Source organism: Adiantum capillus-veneris, chromosome 28 (assembly GCF_014529385.1).
Source record: "Adiantum capillus-veneris isolate H3 chromosome 28, ASM1452938v2, whole genome shotgun sequence".
Taxonomy (NCBI): Eukaryota; Viridiplantae; Streptophyta; class Polypodiopsida; order Polypodiales; family Pteridaceae; genus Adiantum; species Adiantum capillus-veneris.
Window position 1 is genome coordinate 59,661,295 of NC_140958.1, and position 14,054 is coordinate 59,675,348.

Genomic DNA, 14,054 nt, shown 5'->3' on the forward strand with positions numbered 1-14,054 from the left:
AGTTCAGTACTACAATCAATAGTATCCTCAGGGGTTTTAGTCGTCGCCATTGCCCCACATACAGAGAATTCCTTGCTGCGACTGTGTTGTTGGTGCACACCGCCATGGCTGTGTTGCTCGACGTCCTCAGTACACTACCGGACACTACCGGATAGGTGCTACCCTCTGCCTAGGAGCAGGTGGGTGCTCCTTTACAGGAAGCAAGGTTATGGACAGTAGAACCCAACAACCTCTAGTCCAGCAGCGGGTTCTACCATTGATTTGATGGCTCCACCTCCAGAGAGTGATACTTCGGGTGCGGCTGTGGAGACTACTCTTTCTTTTGGGTGACTGTAAGAAGGTCTTTTCACCATGGTAGTGCAATAGTGGTTTATTTTTGCAGTCTTATAGTCTTTTAGAAGTTTCAGTTGTTTCTCTCACCGAGACGGTGAATGGTCTTGTGGTGGGCAACTTGTAGCAGGGCTACAATGTCACTGGCACGGGACAGGTAATTAGTCACAGTTGGCCGGGTTTCACACTGGACGGACTCTCGTGCCGGTCGGTGACACGTGGCACGGATAAAGGTGGTGGTCTAGTTGACACCGTGGCCAGTGCACCACCTCCATAGTTCAGAGATAGGCTTAGCTGGAGTAGATATTTGCAGCCGTTGGTGGCTCTTCTTGTATATATCCGTAGTGGGCTTGGATCAGGGATCTACTTTTCGTGTGGTCAGTAGTTTGGAGTCTATTATCTTGAGTTCATGCACAACACGCCTTCACGTCTTCCCTGCACAGCTGAGCCTCAACACCCCTATTGTATCCATCAGTTCTGGGCTGGAGCGGAATGTTCTGCCATGCCAAAGTCTGTGTTGGTTTCTTTGAGTTAGTCGATGTTCATAGTGTTCAGGTTTCACGATTGATGTCTTGCTATTGTTGTCTGTTCTTCATTGTCTTCTGTGTTTTCATTCTGTGGAGTGAGATCTCACGCACACTGCATTGAGGAGCACCCACCATAGAGAGCACAACACATTATCTCCACTACAGAAATCTTACCAATGCTCAAGACATTTGGCAATTCTTTGAGCATAGCTATAAGCAAACTGACCTCATCTATCAAGTCCCCTTAATCAAAAACTGTCAACATCAACATTGAGGAAAGTGAAGCCACTGCCAGGTTGCAATGTATGCTTCTACTTCTCTACCAGCTTCTTGGAGAGCATTCATCACGACTCAAGCCACTATGGAGAACTTGCAACTCCAAGGATTGGTGGCTAAGATTTAGCAAGAGGAGATTTTATGCAAGCAAAGCTTTGGCTCTCAGAAATCTGTAGCAATTGCTACAGCTAGGACTACTAAATACTACAAAAATCCCTAGAAGCCTCAATCTGCGTTGAAGCAATTTCAACATCAAGGCCTGAAGAAGAAAGTGTCATTGCTATGGTCACCTGGAGAAAGACTGCAAAAGCAAGCAAAGAACTCATCAACATTTGCAGCCTCTCCTCCCTGCCCCACCACGGTATTATCCTCATGGGGGGAACAAGCCACCGTATTTTCGCTGACTCCTATCATCATGGTGGTCATCAAGCTCAAGCTCACTCCACAAAGATTACAAATTACTGACGTGATACCTATCATGCTCCTCTCTAGTTATGCGCTGCTACTATAAGCACCACGTCATCCGATTCTTGGCTACTTGATTCTGGAGCCACTCATCACTTGACTCATCACTATGAGTGGTTCACAAATGTCAAATACTTAGGCCATCCACTTGAAGTCTCTCAACATACAGCTTGCAAAAAGCTTATGGTGATGTGGAAATTAAACTCCCAAATGGTCGCAAGGCAATCATTCCTAATGTCTATTATGTTCCAGGATTGGCAAAGAATCTCATATCTATTGGTTAGTTTACATATGCAGGCAATAACCTTGAATTCACCAAGGTTGCAAGCTGCTCACTCAGGATTCCTCAGGTCAGCTCATGACCCTCCATATTGCAAAGAAAGGTCGTCTATAACCTCTTGGCATGTCTACCTCTAAAACACTTGCACTAGCATCATCTGTACATGGCCCTCCATACTGCAAAGAAAGGTCGTCTATAATGTCTTGGTGTCACAAACTGGTGACGTGGCTGCTGTACACAAAAGGCTGCCCAGTACATACCCCCCCCCCCCCCCCCCCCCCCCCCCCCCCCCCGGATATGCGGACTGCTGACGTGGCTGCACACTGAAATGCTGGCGTGGCACAGCTGTACGGCAGCCCCCTGGAGAACGCGGAAATCCAGCAGAGTTTACTTCAAGGCAGATTTTGGCTACGCAGTGCGTGAGAAAAGAAAGCCACACAATGGGGCTTGCTTTATTTTATGCAAGATAACCATATATAAATAAATAAATAAATAAATAAATAAATAAATAAATATATATATATATATATATATATATATAGAGAGAGAGAGAGAGAGAGAGAGAGAGAGAGAGAGAGAGAGAGAGAGAGAGAGAGAGAGTTTAAGTTGCTTTTATTCTTGTAAGCCTATTCTTAAGGGGCAGTTTTTATGGACAGCTTTTGAAGCTTTTGGGCTCTGCTTTTGGCATCCCCTGTAAAATCTTTAAAAGGGTCTTTGGGCTCTCACTTCTCAGAGCATGTGGACGCAGAGTCTGAGAGTGAGTCCCAACGACTTACTTGTACTTTGAGTTGCAGATTAATACAAAAAAGAAATACCGAAAGGGGCGCCAGTCTTTGGGGCCAATACCTCTAGGCCAATATCTTTTGTCGGTATCCACGTCATCACTTTGTGACATACCCCCCTCTTGAAAGCATTGTAATCGACCGCGATTACGCCTGCAAAACCGACAAAAGCCATAAACCATCTTAGTAGACACTGACTGTTAGTACCTACGTACTAGGAACACACATCTAGCACATGTACCAAATCGACAGTCACATCACAGGACATCACATGACATTCAACATTCATTCGAATCTTAGACCATGATTTATCGGCAATGTAGCTAGCAATCGCATCTGGATCCAATCAGGACCTCATCCATGTCCGATTGACTAACCCCTATTGCAACCATGTCTATTTGAGATCAATCAGACCAAAACGTTGCAGTCATTTCGTCTATCAGTTCCTGCACTTTAGAGAAGTCAAGAACAAATCAGTATCATAATTAGGAATTCCATTTCATTAAAGTCATACAGCAGAATACTGTCAGCTTTCAGTATCCCTGAAGCTCAAAGAGACATCAGTGACTCTAGTATCTAAATCAAGGCATGTGTTGACAAAGGAGCGGAGTGACTCCCCTTTGTGTATCCCACTGCACCAGATCTCCGGCCAAGCTGAATTCTGGGTTCCGTTTGGAGTAGACTATGCTAAACCAAAAGCATCGAGGTAAAGTTTCACAATCTGAGGAGTATCTGCTAGGTCCTCCTCCTCCATCCACTTCGCATCCAATGCAGGATAGTTCTTGAACTTAACCAAGAACCGCCTTCGGACTTTACCTTTATTCTTCGTATCCTTATGTGCCAAAATCTGTTCAGGAACAAGGATCTCCTCGTTTTCTTCCACTTCGGGTTGCTCATCAGGCTCCCCATCATCAGGCACATCACCCTTAAAAGGTTTCAAGAGACTCACATGGAATGCATTGTGAATCCTCTAAGTATCTGGCAGTTTCAATTGGAAGGAGACATCATTTTCTTTTCAGTGATCCGGAAAGGTCCGTAGTATCACATACTAAGCTTTGGAAAAAGCCTCTCCTTTCCCTTTTTCTTTTGTAGGCGTGCCTTCTCAAAACGTAAGAGCACCCAATCATCCTCCTTCAATTTCAAGTCGCGACGATGGCGATCCACTACCTTTTTCTTTCGTTCTTGAGACTTCTGCAAAGTCTCGTGAACCTTGGCAAAAGCCGTATCCAAATCTCGCGTATATTCATCCGCTTCAAAGATCTTATCTTTCGTGCTTAGGAAGGGTGGAACCTTCGCATCACCTCAACAATCTCAAATGGCGCCTTCCCCGTCGAAGAATGTATCATGTTATTGTAGGCAAATTCCACCAAAGGTAGGTACTTTTCCCATTGAGTCTTCTGATCTGAGATATAAGACTTCAATAAATCTAGAACCACTAAATTTGCAATCTCAGGTAGCCCATCAGTCTGCGGGTGTAACGATGACGAGAACTGCAACCGCGTGCCAATGTTCTCCCAAATTGCCTTCCAAAACAAACTCGTAAATCTGGGGTCTCTATCGGAGACAATCGTCTGGGGCATGCCATGTAATCTGAAGATCTGGGCCACAAACACTCTCGCTAAGTGATCCGGCTGACTATTTTCTTCACTGGAATGAAATGAGCCTATTTGCTAAATCTGTCAATAACAGTCCAGATACCATCGTGACCACTCTGTGTTCTCGGGAGATCAAAAATGAAATGCATTGCAATACTTTCCCAGGGGCGAGTGGGTATGGGTAAAGGCTGTAACAATGCCTATGCCTTATGCCTGTCAAACTTGACCTTCTGGCATACTAAGCAACTACGCACAAACTTTCCACATCCTTTTTGAGCCTCAGCCAAAAGAAGTATCTCTCTACCCCCTTCATGGTGGTAGCAATGCCGCGGTGACCCGTAAAAGGTGGACAGTGGCATTCAGTCATAACCTTTTCCCTCAACGGCTGTGTAACGCACAACATAGTCTTTCTCATCAAGTAGTGTTCCCGAATGGAGTATCCTGCTACTCTCTCCCCATCCCGTATCCGTGTGAAAATATTTGCAAAATTTGTATCTGTGGCATACTGATCGACCATATCCTCGAAGCTCCTATGATGTATCACGGAAATAGCCAGAACCAATGGCTTCCGAGACAAAGCATCTGCCACCACATTCTTCTGTCCCTCCACATGGACAATCTGGAAGTGAAACTGTGACAAGATGTTCGCCCACCGCATCTGCTTTTCCAAAAGCTGCTTCTGTGACAAGAAGTAGCGCAAACTCTGATGGTCTGTAAAGACAGTAAAATCCGCTCCGAGTAGGTAATGCCGCCACTGAGTAAGAGCATGGATAACCGCCTAAAGCTCTTTCTCATATATCTGTGCTGTCATCTCCAGCCTAGAGAACAATCGGTTCTCGTAAGCAATGACATGTCCTTCTTGCATTAAGACCGCACCCAGACTACGACCACAAGCATCACAATATACTTCAAATGACTTTTGCAAGTCCGGCAAAGTCAAAACTGGTCCCGTAGTCAATTTCTCTTTCAATGTGTGAAAGGCAGTCACCTTTGTGGATCCCCACGAGAAAGGGACTCCTTTCTCTGTCAAGACATGCAAAGGGGAAGCAACCTCTGCAAACTTTTGTATGCACCGCCTGTAGTACGAACACAGTCCCAAGAAGCTTTTGACTTCATGGACATTCTTCAAATCGGGCCAATCACGTATAGTCTCTATCTTGGCCGGATCCATTTGCACTCCTGCTGCTGAGACAATGTGTCCCAAAAAGTGTATCTCTGGTAGGAAAAATTCACTTTCCTTTGCATTAATCACTAACTTGTGATCTCGTAATGCCTGAAAGACCTGAAGCAGATGATGTCTGTGCTCTGCCTCGTTCTTGGAGAAAACAATGATGTCGTCAAAGAAAGTAACCGGATGATGGACAGGATTTTTAGAGAGTACAGACTATTTGTTGGCACTTTCTTTCACGACATCATTGTTTTCTCCAAGGATGAGGCAGAACATAGAGACCATCTGCTTCAAGTCTTTCAGGCATTACGCGATCAGAAGTTAGTGATTAATGCGAAGAAAAGTGAATTTTTCCTACCAAAGATACACTTTTTGGGACACATTGTGTCAGCAGCAGGAGTGCAGGTGGATCCGGCCAAGATAGAGACTACCCGTGATTGGCCCGATTTAAAGAATGTCCATGAAGTTAGAAGCTTCTTGGGATTGTGTTTGTACTACAGGCGGTTCATTAGGAAGTTTGCAGAGGTTGCTTCCCCTTTTCATATCTTGACACAAAAAGGAGTCCCTTTCTCGTGGGGATCCACAGAGGTGACTGCCTTTCAGACACTGAAAGAGAAATTGACTACCGGACTAGTTTTGACTTTGCCGGAATTGCAGAAGTCATTTGAAGTATATTGTGATGCTTGTGATCGTAGTCTGGGTGCGGTCTTAATGCAAGAAGGCCATGTCATTGCTTACAAGAGCCGATTGTTCTCAAGGCCGGAATTGACAGCACAGATTTATGAGAAAGAGCTTTTGGCGGTTATCCATGCTCTTACTCAGTGACGGCATTACCTACTCAGGGCGGATTTTACTATCTGTACAGACCATCAGAGTTTACGCTACTTGTCACAGAAGTAGCTATTGGAAAAGAAGATGCGGTGGGCGAACATCTTGTCACAGTTTTACTTCTAGATTGTCCATGTGCAAGGACAGAAGAATTTGGTGGCAGATGCTTTGTCTCGAAAACCGTTCGTTCTGGCTATTTCCACGATACATCATAGGCGCTTCGAGGATATGATCGATCAGTATGCCAGAGATACAGATCTTGCAGACATTTTCACACGGATACGGGATGGAGAAACAATAGCGGGATTGTAAGGTGCAGCAGAATGAGTGTTTGAACTTTGCTCAAGATGAGTGCTCCGAACTGTGCTCAAGGTTCCTTGTCCTTAGGAAGGGAGAGCCTTCCGTTCCTTTAGTGAGAGAGTGCAATGGACACAAACAAAGTGAATGGACACTGTGAATGGAAGTGCATGAGACTGAGAGATAGAGAGAGAAGAAAATACGACACCAAAGACGACGTAAAACCCTCCTCCGAAGGCCCCACTCTCTATGGCGAGAGCGGTCGATTGCACAAATCTCTACAATGCTTGGACTTGCCGACGATGTCAACGACGATGAGGACGACGACAAGACGGGCTGAAATCTGGAAACGCTAATGGCTGAAATCGCAAATCTTCTATCTGCTGAATTCTGACTCTATGTCGGTTACGATGTCAATGGCGACGATGCGACGACGACGTGCTGAAAACGCAGATGCTGAAATCTGCGTCTTCCGGGCTGAAACTGTAAACCTTGCGGAAACTGACCGTGTGGCGAGGAACTGTTGCGGGAAGGTGAGATCTGCTAGGTTCGGGACTTGATCTGCGGCGTCTAAGGGCTGAAAACTGAAAACGCTGATGGTTCTTGAGGTTCCGTCGCGGAGAATCTGCAAAACGCTGGGGTATAATGTAGATGCAAAAATGCTAGGGCTGAAAATCTACTACTGTCGCCGGTTGTCCTGCAAATGCAAAACGCTAGGCTGATCTGCTGTGTCTTGACGACGCCGGGGCTGATCTGTTGTGCACAAATCGCCGAGGCTGATCTGATGCAAAAACGCTAGGTCTTCTGTGGAGAAAACGCCAGAGTAGCCGCGGGGGTTGGTCTTGCTGAGAAGTTGCCTGTTGAGCAAGGTGCTCCTGTTGCGTCTTCTGCCAATTAGTGCTAGCCTAGGTTTTCTTATATACAAACTTACTCAATTTGCCCTACCTACTTTCCAACAAAAGTCACTTAAAAATAATAAGTGAAAAATGTCAAAAATAGGGAAAATAGGCTAAATGCACTGGAAAATTCCCTTGAAGGACTCTGATGGATTCTGATGGAAATGCTTATGATCGTACTATGTGCAACCAGAGGATGTGCATCTAATCTAAGTGTCTGGACATGCAGGGTCTGCGAACAAGACTCACAAAAGTGCCAGAACACTTCCTATTCTAGATTGACTTGACTGAACTGAACCCTGTTATGCTATAGCTTGTCCACGGAGACATAGGGTTGGATGTGTCACGTGACATCCCCTCCTTTTCAAAGTGAGGTACTGGTACCGAACTGTATGGCGTCGAGGGAGATCGCCAACAACATCCGGAATCCTGGAAGGGACTCTTCGCTGGCCCACTCCGATGTGTGGGTCATGCGGTACTTGAACTTCATAAAGGTCTGCAATGCCTTCTTCTTGGGCCGCGCCGAAAGCGACACAAAGTCTTCTGTGGCTCCTTCGATGCTTCAACTTCGTTGAGAGTTGTGCTTCTTCCTTCTTCAAGAATCTCCATGACTGAAAATTCTTGAAACCATTGCAGAAAATTCCTGGTCCGCGAGGCTTTGCAGAAATCTCAAGAAAGACATAAAAAGACAGTAGATTGCCATTGTCGCGATTTGAAATTGAAGGAGGATGATTGGGTGCTCTTACGTTTTGAGAAGGCACGCCTGAGAAAGAAAAAGGGAAAGGAGAGGATTTTTCCAAAGCTTAATATGCGATACTACGGACCTTTCCAGATCTTCGAAAAGATCAATGATGTCTCCTTCCGATTGAAACAGCCTGACACTTGGAGGATTCACAATGCATTTCATGTGAGTCTCTTGAAACTTTTTAAAGGTGATGTGCCGAAGTGGAAGAAAACGAGGAGATCCTTGTTCCTAAACAGATTTTGGCACATAAGGACAGAAAGAATGAGGGTAAAGTAAGAAGGTGGTTCTTGGTTAAATTCAAGAACTATCCTGCATTGGATGCGAAGTGGATGGAGGAGGAGGACCTAGCAAATACTCCTCAGATTGTGAAACTTTACCTTGAAGCTTTTGGTTTAGCATAGTCTACTCCAAATGGAACCTTGAATTCAGCTTGGCCGGAGATCTGGTGCAGTGGGTTTGCACAAGAGGGGAGTTACTCCGCTCTTTTGTCAACAGATGCCTCAATTTTTGAAAACTAGAGTCATTGACTTTATGAAATGGAATTCCGGATAATATGAAACTGATTTGTTCTTGAGTTGTTTAAGTGCAGGAACTGATAGACGAAATGACTGCAGCATTTTGGTCTAAATGATCTCGATAGACATGGTTGCAATAGGGATTAGTCAATTGGGCATCGATGAGGTCTTGAGTGGATCTAGATGCGGTTGCTAATTGCATTGCCGATAAATCATGGTCTGAGATCCGATGAATGTTGAATGTGATTTGTCATGTGATGTCCTGTGATGTCTAGTGATGTCCTATAATGTGACTGTCGATTGGTACATGTGCTAGATGTGTGTTTCTAGTGCGTCGGTACTAACAGTCAGTGTCTGCTAAGGTAGTTTATGGCTTCTGTCTGTTTTGCAGGCGTAATCGAGGGCGATTACAATGCTTTCATGAGGGTGGTATGCCACAAATTGGTGACGTGGCTGCTGCACAAAAAAGGTTGCCCGGTACACACACACACATACACACACACACACACACACACACACACACCCGCTCTGCCCTGTGGGAACCTTCCCCTTAGATATGCAGACTGCTGATGTGTCTGCACGCTGAAATGCTGGATTGGCACAGCTATACGGCAGCCCCTGGAGAACGTGGAAATCCAGCAGAGTTTACGGCAGTTTTCTTTAAGGCAGCTTTTGGCTACGCAGTGCGTAAGAAAAGAAAGCTATGCAATGGGCCTTGCTTTATTTTACGCAAGATAACCATAGAGAGAGAGTTTAAGTTGCTTTTATTCTTGTAAGCCTATCCTTAAGGGGCAGTTTTTATGGACAGCTTTTGAAGCTTTTGGCATCCCTTTTAAAATCTTTAAAAGAATCTTTGGGCTATCACTTCTCAGAGCATCTGAAGGCAGAGTCTGAGAGTGAGGCTAGCAACTCATGGATGAGGCTTTAGCCATTGACCCATGGGGCCACTACAATTTCAGCTGAAACTTCATCATCGTTCGGGAAGGACTTTGGGTAGCATATTAACTCTCTGAATTCAAGAGCTTGCCTAACAAGGATGTTTGATGAGACCATAACCATAAAAAGAGCTCATTATGCAAAGAGATTGAATTTTGCAGTGGAAAACTAACTTTTCACTAAGATTCTTAGTTTCCCGTCTTCATCTTTTTGTCTACTACAGGAATTTTTATTGGATGCTCCGTAGCATGTTTGTTGACGTTTGGTGTGCTTTTACATCTCAACGGGTTTAACTCAGCAGCTGATTCCCCACAGGAAACCCGAAAAAACGTTTACATGGATACCATTTTTCCAGTCTTCAGGTACTCATTTGGTATATATAAGGCTTGTGTGAAAAAAAGGATTCTGCACTACAATTCTAAGATCACTTTTTATCTACTACAGTTTCTTGTCATTGGTAGTGCTACACTTGTACATGTATGGATGGAATTTGTTTATGTGGAGGGAGAAGAGAATAAACTACGCGTTCATTTTTGAATTTGCCACAAATACTGAGTTGAAGTATCGAGAAGTGCTGCTTGTGGCGAGTGGCTTGACAATGTTGGTTGTCGGTGGACTGTTGGGCCATTTCATCGCCTGCATGAGTCCTTCAATCCCTTTCAACACTGCCATTATACCTCTTCTTGTATTGATGGTATATAAAAGAGCAATCCTTTCACAACTCTACTCATGAAAAGTTCAGCTGTATGTGGCAACTTGGTTTACATGTTGGCAAAATTGCATCATTTTTTGTCAGCTATTAGATGTTAACTGCTGCTAGAAGTTTGTTTTATAACCATGACTGAGTTAAATTGTCACTTTGTGAAAGAAATTGCTTAGATTTTGCTTCATATTTTGCAGCTTGACTGTAAACTTACAAAAGGGGTCTTCAGTCATTTTTCATAAGAATTCTCAGGTTTTTTTCATTGGCAGGGCAAAGAGAAAAAAATGGTTCTCTTGGATTTCTTTTTCCTGGGTTTTTGTGTAAAAATTATAAATGATTCAAACTGTGACCAGGGTTATACTAGACATCAGACTGTGACTGTTGTAGATGACTCAGAGGAGTGTGGACTTTCCAATAGTTGTATCTCTTTTGCAATCAGTTATTGAAAGTAGATAAATTTGGTTGCTTTTGAGCAACAGTAATTGATATTGGTTGATTTTATGTGGTTTTAGCACTTGAAAAATAACTTTTGATTTTTTAAATCGCTTTTGGGCTTTTGGGGATTGGTGCCTATGAAAGTGAGGCCTAGTTATTATTTTTCTTAGATTTACAACTGTGTGGAGGGTGCACCGAAAATCGGAACTTTGACAACTGAGGGGCTAGTCCTTGCTTCGGTGGAACTCCCCCATTCTTGTGTTTCTTGTCTACAGTTTATTCCATGTTCAATTTCGGTTTAAGTTTAGTATTGTTGCAATTTACTGCCTTGTTAGGTGAGTTGCCCGTTACAATGGTGTCAGAGCTTAGACGACTGTTTTTCTCAGAATAATCTGCATTTGGAAGAGGAATAGGATTATCAAAGTTGGGGAAGCCGAAGACTTTGACAAAGTTGAGGAAAAAGAAGAAGTTGCAAAAGTGGTAGAGGATGCTGAGGAAGGGCAGTTCAAGACTGAGCAAGATTTTCCTTCAGAGATAGAGCAATACAGAAAAGCAGTGGTTGATATTCTTTTGGATTACTTGTTTATTCAAAGGATCCTAGTTTTGCTAAGTTTCTATCAGCAGAAAGCATGGAGTTGATTTCTTGGCAGTGAAAAGAGGTGATCGCACCATTAGTTCCTCAGAAGAAGGAACATCAGCAATCAGAGATCCTATTGATATGATAGCGTTTGAACCACTTCGGTGAGAAAAGCAGATAAAACCTTCGACTACAAAGAAGACGCAGAAGGTTCCAATGACTAACATCGAGATGTTTTCAAGTAGAAAAGCTGCAGCAATGACTCGATTGTTTTTGGACTACTCAGATTTAAAATTAGACTAGGTACTTCTTCTCCATATGATATGATCCCAGGTTTTCAGGGATATTCTCAAGGACCTATGTATGGTATCATGGCATGTCTGCACTGGATCGAAAGGAAATTGAGTTGTACGACAAGTTTGATGTGGGAGCACACGGACATGGCAAGCGAGGCACTTGGCGGTGGGGATACCATTAGTGTCAGATTTGCAATTGTGTGGATGGCTTAGAGGGAGTATGCGTACACTCCAACAGTGTAACTTTGACACTTGATCAATAAAACAAAGAAACATGGGCAAGGGCACCTAGTTGAGAGGTCAATGTTTCTCAAAAAGGAACTCCATTAATTTGCGCCTTTTGTTTATAAAAAATTATTTCAAGTTCAAGCTTAGTGTTTTTCCATTAAAAGTCAAGTATTGTTCGAGTGACTTGTGCATTACGACCAAAGAGCTGATACAAGGGTTTCACAAAGACTTGAGCTTACGTGTAAATCTTTACTACCCTTATCCTCGCTTTGCACCCCATCAGCCAAAGGACTTCTAGGATGGGGGATCTACATTAAAACTTTTCACCTTTTCAGGCGTGAAACATAGAAAGAAAGCTTTACAATTTCTGTAATAGTTTGATAATATCTATGCCCTGGGGAACTACACGGAAGAATCAAAGATCTCTCAAACCGCGGGTTTTCTAAAAGATAATGCTATGCAATGGTGAAGTCTTATAGCTACCAAACCGCATGCTTCAAGGACTTGGCAAGCTTTCAAGAATCTTTTTGCTTGGAACCACATAATATCCCAATTTGAAGTACAACTTCTAGCAGGCTCGTGTAACCTGAAAATTCTTGTCAGGGACACCATGGAAGACTACAACCAAAGGTTCCTTCATGTGTATCCGCTAGTGTGTTTCTTCAAGTTGATAACCTTGGAGGACCAATGTGAAAGCTATGCCATTGGACTGCCATCACCTTTACAAGAATACTATGTAAAAGAAGTGCTACTATGCAAGAGCTTATGGATCATGCTGCAGTTGGTTACAAGCTTGCTTAGAATCCTTGACCACATTGTATAAATTCTTGGGATTCTTGCGACAACTTGGCTTAACCGGCAAGACCTCGTTTAACAACGCCAACGAAAACTCTGCAACAAGGAGGTGGATGCTTTGAATGTTTCTAGACATGACACAAATATTATACTTGTCCTACTATAGTGGATAAGCCTCTAAAGAAACTGCCTACTAAGAAAGCTAAAACTACGGTGGGACTTGTTCCCGACATTTATGGCATTTCTCTTGAAGGTTCCAACTAATTATGCAAAGCTTATGGAAGGATTAATGGCGTCACGACACTTATCTTCTTCTACCCAGCAGCCACAAAGTATTTAATCCATCCAAAATTCTTGAAATAGATGGACTTTGAGTATGATCAGTTTGCTGGAGAACTTGAAGCCGAGCTAGCCACAAGGAAAACTCAAAAAGTTGTACCATGTCACAAATTGACACGTGGCTGTCCAGGGCTGCAGGAAACCCTAACTGGCAAATTGTGACGTGGTTGTCTAGGGCTGCAGGAAACCCTAAATGGCAGGAAACCCTAATTTGCTGACGTGGCAAAGCTGACACGTGGCAGTTGTATGGCCCCCCGCAAATGCCGCGTGATTTTCGGCAGTAGAGCAGAACCAACAACAAATTTTTGGTATTGCTTTTGTGCTTTATTTTCTACGCAAGATTAGAAAGAGAGGGAATTCTTTTTGCTTTATTTTACTAAAGCACTAGAGAAAGAGAGAAACTGCTTTATTTTTCAAAAGCCTTTGGATTTTCATCTTTTGAGTTTAGCAGCTTTTGGGCTCTGCTTTTAGCATCCCTTGTAACTTTAAATATGTGAGCAGGCCTCTCACAACTCAGAGCATCTGGACGCAGAGTCCGAGTGAGAGCGCTTGTCCGCACTCTTGTACTTTGAGCTCAGATTAATACAAAAAGAAATACCGAAAGGGGCGCCAGTCTTTAGGGCCAATATCTCTAGGCACGGAACTCGGCCGGGCCAGTGTCGAATAAAATTGTGAACTGTGAACTATTTTGAAGTGGTTATTTGGTGTTGTCGCGGTAGATTCTTGACTTGGGAGTGTCCAAGTCTGTTATAGTGGTATCAGAGCACGGCCGATTTCTCTTCTACTGGAAATCCCATCCCAAATTTTTTTTCCGCGGCACCTATGGCTTCAGGCAAAGATCAGTCGACTCCCTTTGCATCCGGAGATGTGGGAAGGGATCACAATGAAGATTCCGGCAAGAAGTATGGCCCGTCTCGGCCTACTCAGGCGGAGCGTCGAGAGATGGAGTGTCAACGATTGATCGGCGACGCAACAAAGATGATGCTTAATTTTGCCAAGGACCCCAAGATGGCAAAATTTATGAGCAAGACCTCTTTGGAG

General features: G+C 43.7%; 1 protein-coding gene across 3 annotated transcripts in view; it reads left to right on the forward strand.

Moving 5' to 3' along the window:
* The window catches only part of LOC147420520 (phosphate transporter PHO1-3-like), a 174,442-nt gene that overhangs the window by 85,426 nt on the left and 74,962 nt on the right, over positions 1-14,054 (forward strand). For all 3 annotated transcript variants that reach the window (XR_015187064.1, XM_086505182.1, XM_086505181.1), the window contains exons 7-8: positions 9,864-10,002; positions 10,085-10,334. Coding sequence is in view for 2 of the 3 variants with exons in the window: in XM_086505182.1 (XP_086361308.1) it covers positions 9,864-10,002; positions 10,085-10,334 (389 nt within the window). In the remaining variant the exon portion in view is untranslated. The remainder of the gene's footprint in view (positions 1-9,863; positions 10,003-10,084; positions 10,335-14,054) is intronic.